Source organism: Emys orbicularis, chromosome 4 (genome assembly GCF_028017835.1).
Source record: "Emys orbicularis isolate rEmyOrb1 chromosome 4, rEmyOrb1.hap1, whole genome shotgun sequence".
Lineage (NCBI taxonomy): Eukaryota > Metazoa > Chordata > Testudines > Emydidae > Emys > Emys orbicularis.
In genome coordinates, this window is record NC_088686.1 from 64,918,895 (window position 1) to 64,939,560 (window position 20,666).

At 44.4% G+C, this 20,666-nt stretch overlaps 1 protein-coding gene across 1 annotated transcript in view; it reads right to left on the reverse strand.

The window, feature by feature from the left end:
• Window positions 1-2,811: 2,811 nt before the first annotated feature.
• The window catches only part of LOC135878068 (cytosolic phospholipase A2 zeta-like), a 38,537-nt gene continuing 20,682 nt past the window's right edge, over window positions 2,812-20,666 (reverse strand). The window contains exons 10-20 of the mRNA XM_065403631.1: window positions 19,745-19,782; window positions 18,496-18,631; window positions 17,530-17,666; window positions 16,470-16,692; window positions 15,383-15,497; window positions 11,530-11,667; window positions 7,650-7,757; window positions 6,276-6,470; window positions 5,704-5,870; window positions 4,257-4,443; window positions 2,812-3,032 (exon numbers count right to left, since the gene is read on the reverse strand). Of these exons, the coding sequence (XP_065259703.1) occupies window positions 2,812-3,032; window positions 4,257-4,443; window positions 5,704-5,870; window positions 6,276-6,470; window positions 7,650-7,757; window positions 11,530-11,667; window positions 15,383-15,497; window positions 16,470-16,692; window positions 17,530-17,666; window positions 18,496-18,631; window positions 19,745-19,782 (1,665 nt within the window). The remainder of the gene's footprint in view (window positions 3,033-4,256; window positions 4,444-5,703; window positions 5,871-6,275; window positions 6,471-7,649; window positions 7,758-11,529; window positions 11,668-15,382; window positions 15,498-16,469; window positions 16,693-17,529; window positions 17,667-18,495; window positions 18,632-19,744; window positions 19,783-20,666) is intronic.

Consider the following 20,666-nt stretch of genomic DNA (forward strand, 5'->3'; position numbering starts at 1 on the left):
CTCACTTTCCCTAACTGTAAAATGGGGATAATGATACTGACCCTTCTTCGTAAAGGGCCTTGAGATCTACTGATGGAAAATATTATTGTAAGAGCTAGGTATTATTCTATTTACTGTTATTACTTACCTTTGACCAGAAGGCACTTAAACTGGAGGAGAAAGAACTATCCTTGAGTTGAACAAGCATCAATCAGTAAAGAAAAAACCCTCCACTTCAGCCTTGTGGCCTAAGAAGTGGCATGTTAGCAAAATTCTTTTTGTTTAATTAAAAGGAAATACAGAAAATATCCTTTTCTTTATAGAAATGAAGTAGCAAAATGTTCTTGAAAAGTTACAACTACACTATGGTCTGCTTTGAATGGGGACATCAAACTTCTGTCATGACAGTTCAAATACACAATCAGTATATTCAGTTCAAAGTAAACACCATACATGTGAATAGTGGTTATTCCCCAAAAACTTTGTTTTGATTAGACGTGCCCTGAAAGTCACATCTTAAAAACTCTCTGCAAAATGAGGTAATTCCACCCCACAATATAACAGCAGCAGTTCACACTCATTCTATTTATTCACATTTAGTAGTTGCACCTATCACAAGCACTAGCTGCATCACACTATTCCTCTAACACACACACTAACAAAATAAAATTCTAAACAAGGCCTTGACCCAAATATCTTAAAACAAAATAGACCTCCCTAAATCTACCCATCTGTAGAAAAATAGCCTCCCTTCCTCCGCCCCAGGAAAAGTCTGAGGAAAACAAACAGATGAGTTCTTGCAGCATCTGAAAATGACCAATTCCAGGCTCTGGTGAGCCAAGTTGCAGAAGCAGCAGGAAGCAATTTCCAGAGTCAAAGATCCTTTCTTAAGAACTCCCAGTGCCTTCCCAATTACATTAGAGAGGAATTAGAGCAATTGCTCTGGTATCACAAGGAGAGAGACCGTCTCTGAAGTTGCTAGGACCGAGCCATCAAGGTGTTTTATTGGTCAAAATCAACACTTGAAGTATTACATGCAGCAGATTTTAAAAGGAACTCTGGCATAGACTGAGTTAGGCTGTGTAGAGGAATGTGCCCACTTTATCCATGCCTTGAACAGAGGAGTCTCTGTCAACAAACCAGGATCTTTCTCCAGGACTCGGCACAGTTCCTGATTGGACTTCTACTAACAACTCACTTCTGGCAACCTGGCTTCAAATCCTAGATGGGTCACAATACAGAAGGAGTTTTGTGGCCTTAACCAATCTAGTCCCCAGTGTTCACTTGTCTACATCACCCACACTTCAGCATCCTCTTCTCCCCAGAGACCCATAACTAAAAACATGCATCATCAGATCAGGATTGTTACACCTCACATAAGCATCCGTACCACCCTGCACAGCTGGAACTTTGATGCATCTGTGACTGTGCTGAATATCAAGAGAGGAACTTCTTTCCCCTCAAAACGTACACCTAGTTTGGTTTCTCGGTACCGAACATTTGGCAATGGAAGACAACTATTGTCATCTCTTTGGGTTTTACAAACTGTAGTGGAGTACAAAAGAGGTTGGGGGGGTGGGGGTTACACCATATCTGGTGTAAGTTTTCAGTGTGAAATGTAGGGAATTTAACTGTGCTCCCACTCAGATGAAAGTGGCTTGCAGCTACTTTACCCATCAGCATTCCTACTTTATTCCTGGGGGAACTCTGCACCAAAAAAATTAAAAATTCTGAAACAAAATTAAAAATTCTGCACAAAATATTTTAAAATTCTGCAAAATTCTGCATATTTTATTTGTCATAACACAATATAATCACACCACTTTCAATTATTTTTGGTCATTTATTTCAAAATACCTGTCAGCAAGTATGTCTGTAACAATACAGACAACAAACAAAAAAGATTCAGAAAATGTTTTTTGAGAAATAGATTTCTTACTAGGGATATTAATACATAACTCTGAGTAATAATTCATTTAAACTACAATACATAACTATTTCCTGCACCCCTCAGAAGCAGAGCAAAGGCTTGGGGGAGTCGGGGGTAACGGAGGAGGTGAGGGAGAGGGAAATAAATTGCTGGGGAAGAGCCTGCGTGTAAACTTGGAGGGTTATTGGGTATGGGTGGGAGAAGTATGGAACAGGTTTTTTGGGGAGGACAGGAAGTGATTGTTAGGGAGCTTCCCCCATGCAGACCCTGGCTGACCTGTATCCTCAGGCACATCTGCCCCTGTCCCCATGTGTCCCTGCACACCCTGTCTACGTGTGTTTCTCCACCCCCACTCAGATGCCCACTCCCCCACATCCCCATGTGGCCCTGCACCCCCTCCCAAGTGTCTCTGAGCCCCCAACTCAGCCATCTCCCTGTCACTATGTAGCCCTGCATCCCCACCCCCTTTCCCCATGTAGCCCTGCACCTCCCTCCCCCCGTGACCCCGCACCTCCATTCACCCCCTGCCCCAGTCTGTCCTCCCCCACTAATCATTATGAGCCCCTGTCTGAGCCCCAGCAGCCCCACACTGTCTGTCTCCCCATAGCCCTGTCTCCTGACCTGGCCCAACATGCGCTGTGAAGGCGGCTCTGCAGGCGCTCTCTCTTCCCTAGCTGGCCAGGAGCTGCTGCTCTGTTCTATCACCACAGTGCTCTCTGGTGAGCAAAAGGTACAACTGCAGAAACTTTCCGGCAAAAGCTTTTTTCTGCATAAAAAATTAAAACTATGCATGGCTTATTAATTATGCATGCACAGTGGCACAGAATTCCCTCAGGAGTACTACTTGAACCATATGCCTTTGGTGCATTGCAGTCCATCCATGTCCTATGCCAAGAAGGTTCTCATTGCCCATTGCCCTTCTTCAGCTTCCTCCTGCTCATAGCCAAATTTAGGGCCTTTAGGAGTATGTCCTTGTTGTTCAGAACATTGTAGCAGTTCACTTCCACCAGCCTGTCAAAGTCATAGGGCTCAAAGGTGAAGTTTAGCGTGCGGTAAGGAGAGTCTTTTCCCTCAATGACAAAATCACCAAAGGATTTCTCATCTTCTGACTCGCGTTCTATTCCTGCAACCAGAGAAAAATAAACTGTGAAAGTCTTACTAGAACCCTTTAATTGAATCACCAATGAAGGTCACAGATCAACTAAGCAGGTGTCAACTTTTGCTCACTCTCCAGGTCAGGAATTGCATGAGAAGAGATTTCAGCACCTCAGAGTAGGGTCACAATACTTTAGCTTTCAAACTTTGAGCCAAAGTACCATTTCCACCTTCATACTTCCACCACCCTCCAAAAACACAGATTAAAGAGAAAAAAATTGTTTTGTTGCAATAAATCACAGTATGGCACACTACAGGATTAAGCTATAATTTTGAGGTGAGAAATACTAACCTGACTTCAAGGTAACAAAGTTAATTCTTCCTGGAAGGGGCCACCCACATTAGGATAACCGGTGTGTTTTTAAAACATGTTTTTAACATCCTAATGTAGACAGGGCCACTTGGGCTTTAACACGTGTTACCATAATATAGAAAAAGCCCCCCACGCCTTCTGTTGTAACTAAACTTGATTTTAAAATGAGTAATGGGGTTCTATGAGTAAAAAAGGTGTTTCAGGTTCTCAGGTGGAAAAATGGCTGGGAATTCCTAAATTATAATCCTTGAGGCAATGCTAACTGATTATATTTCAGGCCTCTTTATAATGCAAATACAGTGACCATCACACCATCAGGATAAACCACAGAAATATTAGTTCACATTTACATAATTCTGCCACATATAATGGCTAGATGTGGTAAGGAAGGGGCTGGTTCATAAAGGAGCAAATAATTGTCTATTTAGATTCCCTCACACTTTACATAGCTTTTGGGACAGCCCTGTTCCTCCCTTCACCAAAATGAAACACTTCTGTTGCTCTTTCTGTAAAAAAGTAATAGAGCTCAATAGCTTACAGGGAACTAGGTAAGGGAAAGCTGTGATATTTTATGGTTAGAGAGACAAGGTGGGTGAGGTAGTATCTCTTATTGGTAATATTTTCTATCTTTTATTCTTCAGGGCAGGTCCGAGACCCAAGGAAGAGCTCTGTGCAAGCTCAAAAGCTTGTCTCTCTCACCAGCAGAAATGGGTCCAATAAAAGATTACCTCACCCACCTTGTATCTCTAACATCCTAGGACCAACACAGCTATAACTGCATACATTTTATGGTTAGGAAAGTTCAGCCAGTCTCGCATTCTAGCTGGCTAATCATACCTGAATACCTTAATCATAGGATCTTGATGCACATTCCCTTACCCGGTGCTTTGTATTTCCGGAATGTATCATTCACCAGTGGGAAGTGAAGCACTATGGGAGCTTTTGGGTTTTCATCATCCACAAACATGTAACATTCTTTTGGCTTCTTCTCATCTTCCTCACTCAAGATGATTTGTGGAAAGGGGATTTCCTGTTCTTCACAGTATTTCTGAGTCAACTGTAAAACCTGTGGTCACAGAACAAAAGTCAAATGTTAGGTCCTGTTTTACCCAGCGAAAACAGAAAAATAGAGAATATTTTCCTTCTAACGATTATATTTATGGCACTACTATAAACTATTCAATTTTCATAATTAATTTATGTTATGTAGCAAATATTTAGAGGCAGCATGTTCTAAATCACAAGTTTGGGAACTTTTCCACTGGCTTCCTCTCTGACCTAGAGCAAGTCATTTAACCTCTCTGCCTCGGTTTCCTCATCTGTAAAATGGGGATAAGTTACCTGACAGGGATATTGTGAAAAATCAGCAAATATTTTTGAAGTGCTGCAAATGTGTAGACATACTAAGTATTATTACATTTAGCAAGTTTTTAAAAAACACTTTTGTAATATATTTCAAACAGAAAAGTTAGTCAGTCACTATCATTTTACATAGCCAAACCTATAGTTAGACTTGGAAGGATTGGACTCAGATTTCTCACTTCGCTAAAAACAAATAAAATGCTTTCATAATTAAAATTCAAAAATTACATCGAAGAAAAGTTAACGGTATATCCTATGATGGGCTCGTAGACAAGTAATACACTGTGTTGCTGTCACCTTTTTCTGACAATAAAATAAGGTGTTGACTAATATTAGGATTTTATTACTGAATCTGATGGAGCTCAATTTCTGTAGACATATTTTGAACAGCAACTAGACTTGCTGGTGCTAGGGAAAATATTAAAATCGATAAAAATAAAAATACTTGGAAATAAAGTATGTCCCTTAAAATATACTACAAATTAAAATTGAATCATTTCAAGATTATATATATTGAATTTGACTAGCTGCATGTAATATTTTGTGAACATACATTTGTATACAGAACAAATAGCCTGTTAGCACAAAAAAATCACCGCCACCTTCATCTTCCCACCTAACAGTGCATTCTACTAAATGGAATAAGAATGTGCAATGGTGTGCCACAAGTCTTATACTGTTAATGGAGATTCACCTTTAGATAAAGTGTTAGGGGCCTATGCTTTTTAAGCAGAAATACTGGCATTTTACCACCACTGTCACTGTGAAGTTCCATGTATGAAGTTCATGTTGTGACATGAAGTTCACAGTGAATTGCCTGGTCTGACAACTGAAGCCTTGAGTGGCCTTAGAGTTATTACAATGTGTCCTACTTCGGGAGACTCCCTATTCAAACATCTTGGACTGATCCATGTTATGAAAAGTGTATGTTTCCATGCTTCTTTCCCTGTCTAATGCTGCTCACCTCAAATGGAGCTTCCCAAGAGTAGTTAAATGACAGGATGACATCTACATCTCTTTCTGGCTGGAGCACCACGGGAAAGGGAGAGTTGATCGAAAAACCACCATCCACCAAGTACAGGCTGTCTTCCATGGGAGTCAGCTGGTTGGGAAAAGCATCAAGGTGTGTACCTAACAGACACCCCCACCCCCAAAAAAATCACCTTAGTTACCAAAAAGATGGGGGAAACTTTGAAAATGAGGAAATGAAACAACCATTGAAACCTTAAGGAGAAACCGCTAATACATGTTCTGTACTCCCACACAAAATCAGACCTGCACTCTGGATATTCCAGAAGCAAAGTAGAAAACAGGTCTGTATCACCAGCTGGGGGATATTATTTCATAGCCAACAAGTTCTCCGATTGTATCAAATTCTCTGCTGCTGGTGTAAATTTGGCAGCACTCCACTGACTTCAATGGAGCTGTTCCAAACTTATACTAGCAAAGAATTTGGCCCAAAATGCTAAAGTTATGCATGATTTTAAAATATTAACAGAATATCCAAAAAACAGTGATTTATTTCAAAATGGCTACCTTTCCAGGCTACAAAATTCCTGTTGTTGACATAATTTCTGTGAAGGTACAAGCCTTGCATGAAGTTGAAGGTTTCCCCAGAGGTGACACGGGACTTGAAGAAATCCTGGAAAATTTGTAATAAGGGTCCCCCTGGTATAACCAGACGAGTCTTTAACCGAGTGGCTTCCCGAAAATGGAATCTTTGGCAATCATCTATAACACAAGCCATGATAAAGATCAGAATATATTTAAAAGCATGCTCATTCAAACATAGCATTTCAAGATACTAATCTTTTCACAAATGAAAGTTCAAACTATTGTCATATGACTGTTTTTCCCCCCACATATGTGGGCACTGTAAAAACGTATTAGTCTGAGGTCCAAATTAACTGAGTCTATACTGAAGTTTCGTCATTTAGGATGTCTTTCAAATCTCACTCATGAGTCATATAGCCATTCCAAACTGATGCCAATGAAAACGGTCACCATATGACATCATGGATATGCTCTCATATGGGACAACGGTGACTAGAAATACTGAACATTCACTACAATATTTCTTATGGTTACAAATGGGAAATAGTGTAGTGAAACCTAACACTGTGGTATGACAAATGCAGAGTGAGAGGAAGGATGGTTTTTCTACCTACCTATTGAAGGTACTTATAGGCCTCTCCCCATCACCACAATACCTACGCACCTCATAGTCTTTAATGTATTTATCCTCACAGCACCCCTTTGAGGTAGGGAAGTGCTATTATCCCCCTTGCACAGATGTAGAACTGAGGCCCAGTGTGATTTGTCCAACATTACAGAGAAAGTCTATGGCCAAGAAGGGAATTGAACTCAGGTCTCAAGTCCCCGGCTAACACTCTAACCACTGGATCTTCCTTCTTCTCTTTGTAGTTTGGATACAGGACTGGGTCTCAAGAGACATGGGTTCAATTCCCAGATCTACCATCAGCTTCCTATATGACCTTGGACAAGTCACTTAACCTCTCTGCACTTCTGTGCCACAGTTCCCTATCTGTAAAACAGGAGTAACACCACTTTCCTACCGCCCAGGGATGTCACAAAATATTGTAGTCAATGGAACCAAGTAAGGGGGTGGGGCGCGAGAGAGAAGTTAATGGTGACCATTATTATTTAATCTACTGTGTAAATATATAGGCCATATTGTTGAGAGAAACTACATGACAGAGGAGTGGAATGCAGCTTTAGAGAAACTGTGTTAATGATCCAGCCCAGCTGAGGCTTGTCTGTCCTTGGACATTCCACAGGACTTCTTAAATTTTGGAGTTACATTTATGTGATCATTCTGAAAAGAAACCTCTAGAAAACCCAGTTTTTAAACAAAAACTGACTATTTTACGGGGTACTGAATGGCCTTACCTATGACTCTGATTACATCTTTCAGAGAATCTAGAAAGCTCAGTCCTGAACCAACCATCTTCAGACAGACATCATCCAGACTTGCGGCAAAGGCACTGCCCCACATTCCTATAGGCAGAGGAAGGGGTAGTGGAGACAGAAATAAAGAAGGATTTAACACCCTCGTAGGCTTCTTAAATCCAGTGCAGTCAATAGAGGCTCTACCATCGGGTCACTGCCTGTTACCGAGTGGGCTGGCCCTGTAAGAGGAGTTGAGCCCTACGCCTAATTATCCCTTTCCAAAGTGATGGGTTGGGCTTCGGGCAGTGGTTGGGTCAGGTGAGCAGGCATCAGGTAATGGTAGCTCAGGGATAGTACCATCCTGTACAAGGGAGTCTACTCTGTCAGAGAAAGGGAGACTAGGGAAGACCTAAAGGAGACATCTCTACAGAGAGGCCCAGTCTGGGGTACTCCCAAAAGAGAGATCTGGGATATGTTGTGTTAATTTTGATGGCATATATGGGCCCAAAGAGTCAAAGGTGTTAACATGACCCTGAAACTGTCCAACAATAAAGAGTTTTAAACAAGGTTCAGAGTTTGGTATAGAGAGTGCTTGCTTAGCACCATGGAAAACACACCATTAAACAGTCTTTCAACCTTTTATTAAAGATATAGGGAAAAAAGGAAAAACAGGTAAAGCATTTGAAATGTAAAGTATTAAGGAAGGCTTTTATTTTAACCATAACTCTTATCCCCTTTTCCTTTAGCTATAGAGAGATTTTATAAGGAAAACCCTTTGTTTGACAGTCTTTTAGATTACATTAAAGATAGTAATAACTGTCCCTTTTGGGGAAAAGAGAAGATGTAAATTGAGATAGGCTGGAACTGTTATTGAAGTTCAATCCTGTTTGCTAAAGGCAAACACACACAAAAGAGGAGAGAAAAGAATAGCAGAGATGCAAAATACAAATTCTGTCTCTGATGTTGCATCCGTTTGCAACCGCATTGCTGGAAAAACACAGGCACAGCACATGGCCTTATCAGCCATTCCAAGTACCAGCATCAGGATGCTTAGGGAACAACTGCAGCTTTTGTCAAAGGCTCACAACAGTGTTGCAAAATATAGTCTTAGCCAGCTAAGCTGGACTCAGACAGTAGGAAAAGAGAAACGGGTAGGAAAGAAAAGAAATAAGGCAGGGAAGGAAAAGGACACGAGGGGTAGTGAGGAGACAGTCTCATATCCCAGTGAGTGTTTGGGATTCAGCCAGAGCCAGTGGAGGTGGCAATGTCATTGGGGTCCCTCTCTTGGACCGGTCTGGTAGAATCTCTCTGGTTCCGGACAACAAAAGCCCAATGGTGTCACTGTGGACCTCAGGGTCCCTGGAGTCAATGGAGGTGGCAGGCCAGGGATAGCGAAGCTCACTCCGCCTTCCCCTTCTTTCAGTTAGCAATTATGCTCATGCTCGATTTCCCCTGCCCCCCAAAGTCTTATCTTTTAAGGACCTGTAAGGGGTCGGACTCACCCCTGCGGCGCCTCCTGCTGGTTATCCTGGGAATTAGCTCAATCCAGCCTGGAGCGCCCTCTGCAGGCTGGTGATCCACCTTATCCTCAGCTGGCTCCCGTGTCCCTCCCAGGACCCCGGTGCCCCTTGTTCTGGGTGCTGCCCCCTGGCAGTACCCACACACGCTGGGTCTCCCCTCCCAGGGGAACCCCCACTCACTAACCCCACCTCGCCTCAGCACCAGGCCACTGCCAGTCACTATCAAGCCCCCACTCCCTGGGGCAGACTGCAGTATAGGCCACTCATCACAGGCAAGGTTGGGTTTGGACCTGCTGCCTTGGCCTACCTCTGGGCTGCCCTCTGCAACCCCCAGTACCTTTGGCCTAATACTAGGCCGCAGCCTGGGGCTTTCCAGGCTGGAGCTCCCAGGCTCCTCTGCCTTTCCCCAGCCCTGCTCCACTCAGGTCCCCTACGTCTAGCTCCCTGCAGCCAGGTCCTTCTCTCTCTCTCTGAGTGCAGAGAGAGACTCTGTCTGAGCTCCTGGCTCCCTGCCTTCATAGGGCCAGCTGAGTCTGTTTGGGGCGTGACCCAGCTGCAGCCACTTCCCCCGAATCAGCTCAGCCTTCTCCCAGGGCTGTTCCAAACCCCTCAAGGCAGGAACGGGTATCCACCCCGCTACAGGACCCCAAAAGGAAGAGAAGGGCAGGATAGCCCATCCTTTCAGTTATTGTCCACCAATTAGGCCGAATTTCCAACACACTCATTTTGGTTCATTGATTTCCAGGCCCACATTTCTCATCTACTAGACATGATCTTAACACAGCCCTGGAGTTATATCAGGAGGCCTTTTTGTTTGGACTAAATCAGTCACAGCCAGTCTCCCTTTTACACCTTTCCCATCAACATGGATTGTTGTATGTGATTGGAACATTTCATAAACTTTTATCTGCTTTCTCACAGATGAGTTCACAATTAGTGTAAGTTTGTTGGCTCAGTTATTACAATACGCGCTGAGAGAGACCTGAAGCCATGACAGAAGGGTAAGAGGAGAGAACCTTGCAGGGAGCAGGAAGTCACATGCAGGGGACCAGAGGAGACCCTGGTCTGAGTTCAGTGGGGAAGACACTCTCCCTATGAGCCAGAGGGAAAGGCCTAGCTGGAGCAGGAGTAGGGTTGCCAGGCATCTGGTTTTCGACAGGAATGCCCGGTCAAAAAGGGCCATTAAAAGTCCGGTCGGCGGTGCAGCAGGAGCTTGCCCTAGCTCCAAACAGCTCCCGGAAGAGGCTGCCAGGTCCTTGCAGCCCCTAGGCGCATGGGTGGCCAGGGAGGCTCCACGCGCTGCCTCTGCCCTGAGTGCCAGCTCCGCAGCTCCCATTGGTCAGGAACCGCAACCAATGGGAGCTGCGGGGGTGGCGCCTGTGGGTGTGAGGGCAGCGAGCTGAGCCTCCCTGACCACCCATGCGCCTAGGGCCGCAGGGACCTGGCGTCTGCTTCCTGGGAGCTGCAGTAAGCACCACCGGGACCCCGCACCCCAACCCCCTGCCCCAGCCCAGAGTCCCCTCTCACACCCAAACTCCTCCCAGAGCCCGCACCTCACACTCCCCCACACTCCAATCCCCTGCCCTTAGTCCCCTCCTGCACCCCAAACCCCTCATCCACAGCCCCTCCCCACAGCCCACACCCCCAGGCAGAGCCTGCACCCCCACACACACTCCCCAACCCCCTGCCCCAGCCCAGAGCCTCCTCCTTCACCCCAAACGCCTCATCCCTGGTGCCACCCCAGAGCCCACACCCTCATCTGGAGCCTGCACCCCCCCCCCCCGCACTCCGAACCCCTTGGCCCCAGCCCCGCCCCAGATCCTGCACCCCCCAGCCAGAGTCCTCAAATCCCAGCACTCCAACCCCTTGCCCCAGACCAGAGCCCTCGCCTGCACCCTGGACCTCTCATTTCTGGCCCCACCCATAGTCTGCACCCCCAGCCAGAACCCTCACCCCTCTCCTGCACCCGAACCCCAGTGAAAGTGAGTGAGGATAGGTGAGAGCAAACAACGGAGGGAGGGGGGAATGGAGCGAGTGGGGGCAGGGCAGGGGTATTCAGTTTTGTGCAATTAGAAAGTTCGCAACCCTTATCAGGAGCAATAACCCAACAAGAGTATTAGGAACCCATGGGGGCATAATGGACTGCTAAGCCTTGAGAAAAAAGCTGAGAGATTCTACTTTTGAGTTAAACTGTTATTTTATATTAATAAGTCAGATCCCAAGAAGGGGTGAGTACTTCAAGAGCACCAGTTATGGTGGTTTGTTTAACTAAGCAAGGGGGAAACTGAGGCATGAGCAGGTTCTGACACTAGATGAAGCTTTCCTATTTCCCTTTCAAAGCCAGCTGCATTAGAGCATACCCTGCAGATAGCAGATCCTGGGCTCTGGACGTTTCCGGATCAGCCGCCCCATGAAGAACTCACTGTCAAAGTCTTCTGTTCGGACAAAGGCTCCATACTTGCGGAATCCAACCTCATAGGGAGTGAACTCACACCACTCTGAGAGTAAGACAGCAGATCAACAGTTATCTCAGGAACACTCTGAAGTGCAGTCTCATTATCCTATTCTTATAGGAGTGGTTAAAGAAGAGTCTCTGTTTCTTCCAGGATCACCTAGCAGCAATTCCTTCCCCATAAAACCCCATATATAGTAGAACTAGTGTGGCTGTCTTGGGGGAACAGATAGTTGGATCTTCCAGAGAGGCTCTGTAGGAACTCCCTGTGCAGCAAGGTTTGGGGACTAATCAAACCACTGGTATGCAGATCCACCAGCCATTGTCCCTTGCAGAGTAGGGGCACAAGAGCAGCAGGAACGATTGCTGTCTCAGGGCTGCAGCAGCCACCAAAGAGCACCTCCACTTCTGCTCTATGGCCTGGGTTGGTGAATTCCTTAGCCTAGTCCCCATGAATAGTCCCTGCACCAAGCTCAGCATTAGCACATGTTTGGGTACGGAGGGGAAGAGAAAAAGGATTTAACATCTAGAACTGGGGAGGGGTAACCCTCTCAGATGAGAGCTCCTTAGCTATACCACAATTTAGGATTTCTCACTATATCTCACAATTATGGCAATGAGAGCAAATAGACTGTCTAGATGTTTGTCACAGAATGGGCTTCCTCACCCTGGATTTCTCTTTGCAAGCAGCCCTCTCACACACTTATGCAAATTCACCATAGTGTACTTTATTTACAACATCTTATGCAGCTTCATGTCCCATCACCATAAGGGGCAGTTTCAAAGCACCCCTGTGGCACAGAAAAGGGAGGTGAAGGGGGAAGAAGTCTCACCTCTCTGAGATCCTGAGCTTCTTTGCCCATCCTTCCAGCCTTCCCCTCCTTTCTCCCATTTAACAGTTCCCAGCTAACATGCTGAATCCCCTTGTTAACTGGTTAACCACCCAGTCCTAATCAAATCTCTCCCTATTTGGTCCATGACGGAAACCTTACAACGTGGTGAGCCAGCCCTAGGCTACTCCCACTCTGTCACATTGTTCAACGATGAAAACATTAGTTGAAGCTCACCAGCAATTCCACATTTTTGAGATTGATTTTTCTGAGCAGCAATTTTTAAATATTTCTTTTTGGTGTCATTAAGTTGTGAAATAGCATACAGCTATTTAAAAACAATAGCACAGAGCATTATTAAGCCATGCCAGAACTTAACAGAGGTATCTGCCTAAAATATTATTGAAAATGACCCTATGACAGAGTTCAAACCATAAATACATATTTATATTTCCAAAACCTAACCCTTCTGAGATCTATTTGGGCCAGCTACCCAAACCACATTGCCATTTTATCACTAAAATCCTCCATTTAACCCATTATTAACATTAACAAATATACTCGGTTCTTCAACACCTTTCATCAGTAGATCTTGTGCTTATTTTACAGCTGAGGAAACCGAAGCATAAAGAGGTGAAGTACCTGCCCAAAGTCACCGAGCAATCTAGTAGCAGAGATGGGAAAAGAGCCCAGGTTTCCTGAGTCCCAGTCAAGAAATCCACTAGGCCACATTATTTCCCACGGAAAACAAGTAAGTTTACAGAAGCAATCTTGTCAAGATAGCTCAGAACAGTGCAATGAGTATTGCTCATGGCAGAAATATTGCTTTCTCTAGATTCCCACATCTAGACTATGTTTAACTCTTGCCAATTCTTTCTGCATAACATCTCTACAACACAGCCTTTCCTATCTACAATCAGCTAAAATTCTCCTCCAGGTGCTCCTCACCTTGCATCTCAAATACCACATCATCCTTTCCTCTGGCCTTCACAAATCCCATCTTGCCCCACTCATGTCAATTCAGAATGCTGCTGCAAAAATTATTTCCCTAGCCCATTGCTTTGACCATGTCACTCCTCTCTTTGCATCTCTCAACCCCATTCACATAAACGACTCATCTTCACATTCAAGACCCTTCTCAACATACCTCCCTGCTACCTGTCATCTCTCATACACAGTGGCAGCTCCAGGCACCAGCGCTCCAAGAGCGTGCGTGGGGCAGCAAGCCGCGGGGGGCGCCTGCGAGGGCGCCAATCAGGCAGCCTTCGGCGGCATGCCTGAGGGAGGTCCACTGGTCCCGCGGATTCGGCTGCAATTCGACGGCAGGTACGCCAAATCCGCAGGACCGGCGGACCTCCCACAGGCACCCGCCGAAGGCAGCCTGCCTGCCATGCTTGGGGCAGCAAAAAAGCTAGAGCTGCCCCTGCTCATACAATATCAAGATGATGCCTGCCTCTCCACTCAGCCAGTACCAGCCTTCATCACCCACTCGTTCAATTTTCTAACAGGCACTTTTGTGCTTTCTCCCATGCTGCCCCCCAAACAGAGGCGAGGCATACGGGAGCGGGGGGGCACACAGGGTTACGTGCCAGTGCCTCCCCCTCATTTCTGCAAACGCAAAGCTGCTCAGCTCGGAGGCTGCATCTCCAGCTCCGCTGACTCGGCAGCTGAACACAGCCTCCTGGGTCCTAGTGCCAGTTGTGCTCCCGTTCTGTGTGCTGGGAGCCTTCCTGTCTTCTGTGCAACAGTGAGTGCTCGCGGTGGGGCTGGGTAAGTGGGGGTGGGGGGAGTGAGGGAAGGGGGGAGAAGGGGTTGGGGGGAAGGAAGGGGGTGGAATAGGGTGGGGGAGGGGAATGTGGGACTGAGCGGAGGGGGATGGAGAAGAAAAGGGGATGGGGAAATCATGGGGGAAAGTGAGAGCCCAGCATGCGGCATCCCCTCAGAAGCAGCTGGGGCTCCCCCATTAAGCAGGCCCATCAAACCCTCACCCTGACAAGCCCTACCCCCTACACCTGGACCCTTCCGACAACCCCTCACACCCAGACCCCCACCCCACTGAGCCCCAACCAGCTACACCTGGACGCCCATCCTATCAAGCCCCAGTCCCCCAGCACCCAACCCCCCCCCACACACACAGAGCCCCCACACCCAGACCCCTGCCAAGCCACATCTCCCCACACCCAGAGCTCCCCTCCCCCGCTGAGCCCAACGACCATCATCTGGATCCCCTGCAGAGTCCCACTGCCCCTGCCCCAATGAGCCCCTGTGCATCCAGATCTCCCACTGAGCTGCCCACACCCAAATTTCCCCACACAGAAACCTCTCACCCCACACCTGGATTCCCCCACACTAAGCCCATCCACACTTGGATCCTGCTGGGCTGAGCCTGCCTACCCACACCTGGTGGGCCTGGCACAGAGGGGCAGGGCCCCCGGGTGTTTCTGGGGCAGGCCCAGCTCTTGCACTGTGTCAGGGTCAGGTGCAGCCTCACTGCTGAGTCCCTGTACTGGGGGATCTGGGGGCTTCAGGGTGATCTCCCACCTCAATGCAGCCAGTGGCCTGTGCTCCCCACTGCCATGCAGGAGTCCACATTTATTTGACAAATAAAATTTGCAGAATTTTAAAATATTGTGCGCATAATTTTTTATTTTTTGGTGCAGAATTCCCTCAGGACTGGATTTTCAGTGATATAGCTATGAGGAGAACATAGGTGAAGGTGAACTTTGCCAAGCAGTGTCCAGTTTGACATATTAGCTATTGGGATCCCAAATACTGGCTAATCAGCACCTCATGTCTCATGCTCATTATCCAAGCTTCAGGGAATGGGGAAAGGTGGAGCTGCAAAGGGGATTAAGTTTCAGTGGGGGGCGGGGGGGGGGGGGAGTTATTTACAGATTTTAAAATAGAAAAATAAACCTGTCTCATTTATACCTGCAAAGTCTTCATCGCTAATATTGGGCCTCACATTGATTGCTGCATAGATGGGATAGGGGTTCTGTGCCCTCTTCACTGCTTCCTGTTGGTCAGACAGCTTTGACAAGTCTTCCTGGTTATAACAGGGAAAGAAAAAAAGCTTAATATTTTTGGTACTATGCTAGAGCCATCTAGCCCCATGCTCCAGTATTCTGGAGCTCTCTCACTTTCCAACCTCAGCTATAACCATATCACAGGCTCTGAAGCTCCTCTCTCCCCAGTGTAGGGCTCATTATATTTTACTAGAATATTTACATGGCCTAGATATTTTGAATTTTACAGGCATTCTTCACTAGTTAATTGCTGTTTTAATCAGATTCCAATTTGTGATTTCATCTAACCGTATCACTTTACATTCTGTTTTTGAAAAACCATATTGCTAGACATATGTCACCATATTTTCTGAGCCTTAACATTCCAAATGGCTGTCAAATGAATGGCTTGCGAAGTAATTTCAAATAAATACCTAGCTCTTACATAGCATTTTTCATCTATAGATCTCAAAGCGCTTTATACATTAGGTAAATATCATTATCCCCATTTTATAGATAGGAAAACTGAGGCAAAAAACTCCCACGTTTCTCCCAAGACTCCTCTAATCCCAAGAACAATTCTATACAACAGGGGTCAGCAACCTTTCAGAGGTGGTGTGCCGAGTCTTCATTTATTCACTCTAAGGTTTCGCGTGCCAGTAATACATTTTAACTTTTTTAGAAGGTCTCTTTCTATAAGTCTATAATATATAACTAAACTATTGTTGTATGTAAAGTAAATAAGGTTTTTTAAATGTTTAAGAAGCTTCATTTAAAATTAAATTAAAATGCAGAGCCTCCCGGACCAGTGGCCAGGACCCGGGCAGGGTGAGTGCCACTGAAAATCAGCTCACGTGCCGCCTTCGGCACGCGTGCCATAGGTTGCCTACCCCTGCTATACAATTTACGCATACACAAAGAGAAATCATTTTCCAGAGCACAGAAAGGTGGATATGTTGAGGTCCTAATTTGAAGGCAAACAGCAATACACTTCAGAGTCTAGAATTCTTTACCTTCTGATATAGAAAATACTCTATAATAAGGCCCCACAAGTCTGTGAAAGAGACTTTCCGTCCATCATTCTCCATTGAGTTCAGCTCCTGGAAGTAATATTTCAATCGTTCTGACGAAAGTGCCCCTGCTTTGCTACTAGATACATTATCCCTGGCATTGCTGATTGCACCTTGGAGGTCCTTACAGGACCAGTCTGTGTCTTGATACAGTGCAGACAAACACCTGAAAAACATTTACATCAAGATCAGTCAATGATATTAAACATCAAATTGCAGCTAAGTATTGTTACTATTGCAGTATTGAACTGAGAACTGTAGAACTCGGACAACCTAGAAGACTAAATACTAAAGCTAACAAGCATTATGAGATGGAGTTTTAAGTTCTAAAATACGCTGGGGAACCTGAGACCAACCTTATTGCTATCACTCTGTCAGCTCATCTACCACTCAGGGTTGTTCTGGAGAGCAGATTAGCTAATGCTAATTAGTTTACAAACATTAGCTAACTCATCCTCACAACAGCCCTGCGAGCTAGGTACTGTATGGGGTTCCAAACAGAGCCAGGGTAACTGGCTTCCTCCTCTGCACAGCAGAGAATCTGGCTTCGCAAACCTCCCTACACAAATGTATAAGCTAGAGTTTTAGATGAGGAGCAGTACATATTTATTTACATTGTTATTTACCATAACTTTTCCATAAAGGGGGTGAATTTTGAAGGTGCAAATGGGAGTTAAGTATCCAACCCTCACAAAACCTCAATGGGAGCTGGGCATCTACTTCCTCTTTGTGCTTTTGAAAATCTCCCCCAAAAAGTGTTTTCTTTCTGTAATGCGATTATATAGCTTCTACTAGACCCACTGCTGTAGGTATTAAAAATATTAATGAAACTCTCTTTTTAACCACCCAGAACATTATGACTGTCAACATCTGATAGACAATAGCAATATACTGGACCTACTGTTTTTTAAAGATTATGTGCATTAAATCTAGCATCTCACTTGGAGCTACACAAACCCTATCCAGCTAGAAGTTTCAGGGACCAGCATTGCATATTACACACCAAGTAGAACCTGAAATTCCACACAGATACGTTGTGCTGTCCAAAAGGCTGAGCTGCTGAAGCCCTGACAGGCTGCCATAGAATGATGTCAGTGCTCTAGTCCCACCACCAGATCCCAAAACTGCTACCACTGGGACCTGCAGAGAGGCGAGAAACCAGGGAATGACACATTCTGAGTTAATTTTTGATCTGCTGTTTAATTTTATATTTATTTACTCTTTACTTATGTAAGGATGAGACCCTTAAAACACAGGAATAGTTATACTCCTGTTAATATGCTGATTAAATTCCAGTATAAAGTTAATCATGACTGATATTTTAGTGATATAGATCATGTATTATAGAGATCGTAGTATTGTCTAGAGAGTCGTCCATTTGCTGAAAAGAGGTGTGATGTATATTATGTTCCCCAAATGCTAGTCATTTAATCACACGCCTTGCGATAGCACATCAAACGTACACTGTTGTAAGCAAAAAATACTTCAATCGTTTCTGTAGCACTAGTATCTAAAGAGATCAGGACTATTGTACCAGGCACTGTGTACACAGACATTCCTTCTGCCCTTCCCTTACAACCATGAGCTTTGCTGGGTCCAAAGGCTGGCTTTATTTTAACATCTTGACAGCACATGATGCAGTAGCTTTAGATGAGAGAATCCAAAGAAATTCTGGAACCTCAAACCCCAGAAATTTTCATCGACCTTTTTGGAAAAATTTTTGGTTTTTGTTAAAATTACTTTTTGTTCCATAAAAGGAACACCTACAAAAAACAAAAAAGTCTGAAAAGATATCAAAATCTAGAACTCAAAATTCTTGGTCTCTAAAGAGAAACTCACCATAGGTGATGCTGTGAATGTTCCGTGAATGAAGGAAAGTCCTGTGGTTTACCTGCAAAGAGCCCTAAATGTTTAAATGATTACCAGTCATAGTGGCTCTAGAGCCATCTCTAAACACTGTGCTTCATACCTCATCTTTCCCAGGGGCTTCTCTTAACTTAAGTGTCTTCATTAGTGCCTGAGAAACTATTTTCTTCCTCTTGTCCAAAAATTCTCTCTCTTCTTCACAGAGGTCAAAACCAAGGCGTACATCAAGATCCCAAGTGCTGATTACAGAAACAGGCGTTAAAAAGAAATTAGGAGTTTTCATAAATCTAAAGGGTTTGAAACCCCTTGAAAAAGGGTGTATGGTAATCTTCTGTAAGCAAATATTCTAGGCTTACAGTCAAATCACTGTATCAAACACAAAACATGACAACCAATATTCAGTTAAGAAACAGAAGAGCATTTTTTGTTTAAAGGTGAACTTCACTCATCCTCACTATTTTAGTTTGTGGTAAATTCAATCCTACAGTGTCCAAAGACCAGGATTTTATAGTTTCATACAAATAAAATTAAAGTTATGATTGGTTTAAAGAAACAGATAACTGGGCAGGGGCTGGGGATGTCTTTAGCAGAGGGAGGTAGGGGGAGGATGCAGGTTGAAAGGCTGGATTCACTGTGAGAAGTACAGGGAAGGAAGGTGTCAGGATTAAGATGATAGTTTCAAAAGGATTTTAGTCGGTTTAAGAGAAGAAAACATCTTACTATGGGTTTGTAGACGAGGGTTGGATCAGAAACTAATAAATGCTATGTTAAGAGGCAATTAGGGATAGCTTATAATTTTAAAAAAATATAATAGAACTAACAAAACATGAATCTATCTACCCCTTACCCTGATCTGTTTTGCTTCTATGCGCTAATCCTTTCCTCAATTTTTTTTTTAATTTTATTATTTCATTTTATTTTAGATTGTAAAGCTCTTTGTGCCAGGGGCTGTCTCTTCCTCTTTGTCTGTACAGCTCCCAGCACATTTTGGGCACATTAGTAGTAATAATAAAATACAAAACAGCCACTTTATGTTTGCACATTTAGCTGCTCATTTTTGAGGCCTAATCCCTAGGAATTTATGAAAAATTTGTTCAGATTTCAGGCCCTTTCCTGATATCAGTGCAACAAAGAATAATTTCACAGTGATAATCAAAATAGAATTTGGTTAGCAGAAGAAAAATATCCAACAAGATTTTATTTTTTCATTCAAACCCAAGAAAGCCTCTACTAAAATGAATGTGCTTCAGGAGCAGTTAACTCAGTCACTCAGATCATTCACCGTGAGAGTAAAGTATTTCCTCATCATAGGATCTGCAAGGAACATACTCACCTCTGAGGCTCTGACTCACCTCTTTTCAGCCTTCACACTCAGATCCAAACTTTGTCCCTGGAAAAATACAATAAATCCCTGAACCAAAGGTAGTTTCACAGGTGACCCTACTAACAGGGCATGGAGAATGCCTTCACCATTATCATCAAATATTATGCAAGATACGCACTTGCACCAGCAAAAGCAAATACACAGCACACCTTATTTTCTCCCTGTGACTGTTTTAGTGCAAATAGACTTCTCTTAAAAGCTGTTACACTGGAGTAATATAAAGTTGGAGGACAGGGGAAGAGTGCAAGTATTATTCCTCTTGTGCACTTTTGGCTTTTCCTTCCTCTCTTTCACAGTCTATTTAATTTTTCTCTTGCTTCTGCAAACTGATGGGCACTGATGCTCATTTTGCAGGAATCGCCCCTGAAAATAGCACATCTGAGAATGACTGTAGGAGACAACCTTGGCTCGAGTGATCATGAGCTAATTCGGTTTAAACTAAATGGAAGGATTAACAGAATTAAATCGGAGACTAGGGTTTACGATTTCAAAAGGGCTAACTTTAATAAATTAAGGCGACTAATTAGGGAAGTGGATTGGACTAACATATTTATGGATCTAAAGGCGGAAGGCGCCTGGGATTATTTCAAGTTGAAGTTGCAGGAGCTGTCGGAGGCCTGTATCCCGAGAAAGGGAAAACGGTTCGTAGGCAGGAGATTTAGACCGAGCTGGATGAACGAGCGTCTCAGAGGGGTGATTAAGAAAAAACAGAAAGCGTACAAAGACTGGAAGAGGGGAGGGATCAGCAAAGAAACCTACCTTATTGAGGTCAGAGCATGTAGAGATGGAGTGAGAAAGGCCAAAAGCCGTGTAGAGTTGGACCTTGCGAGGGGAATTAAAACCAATAGTAAGAGGTTTTATAGCCATATAAATAGGAAGAAAACAAAGAA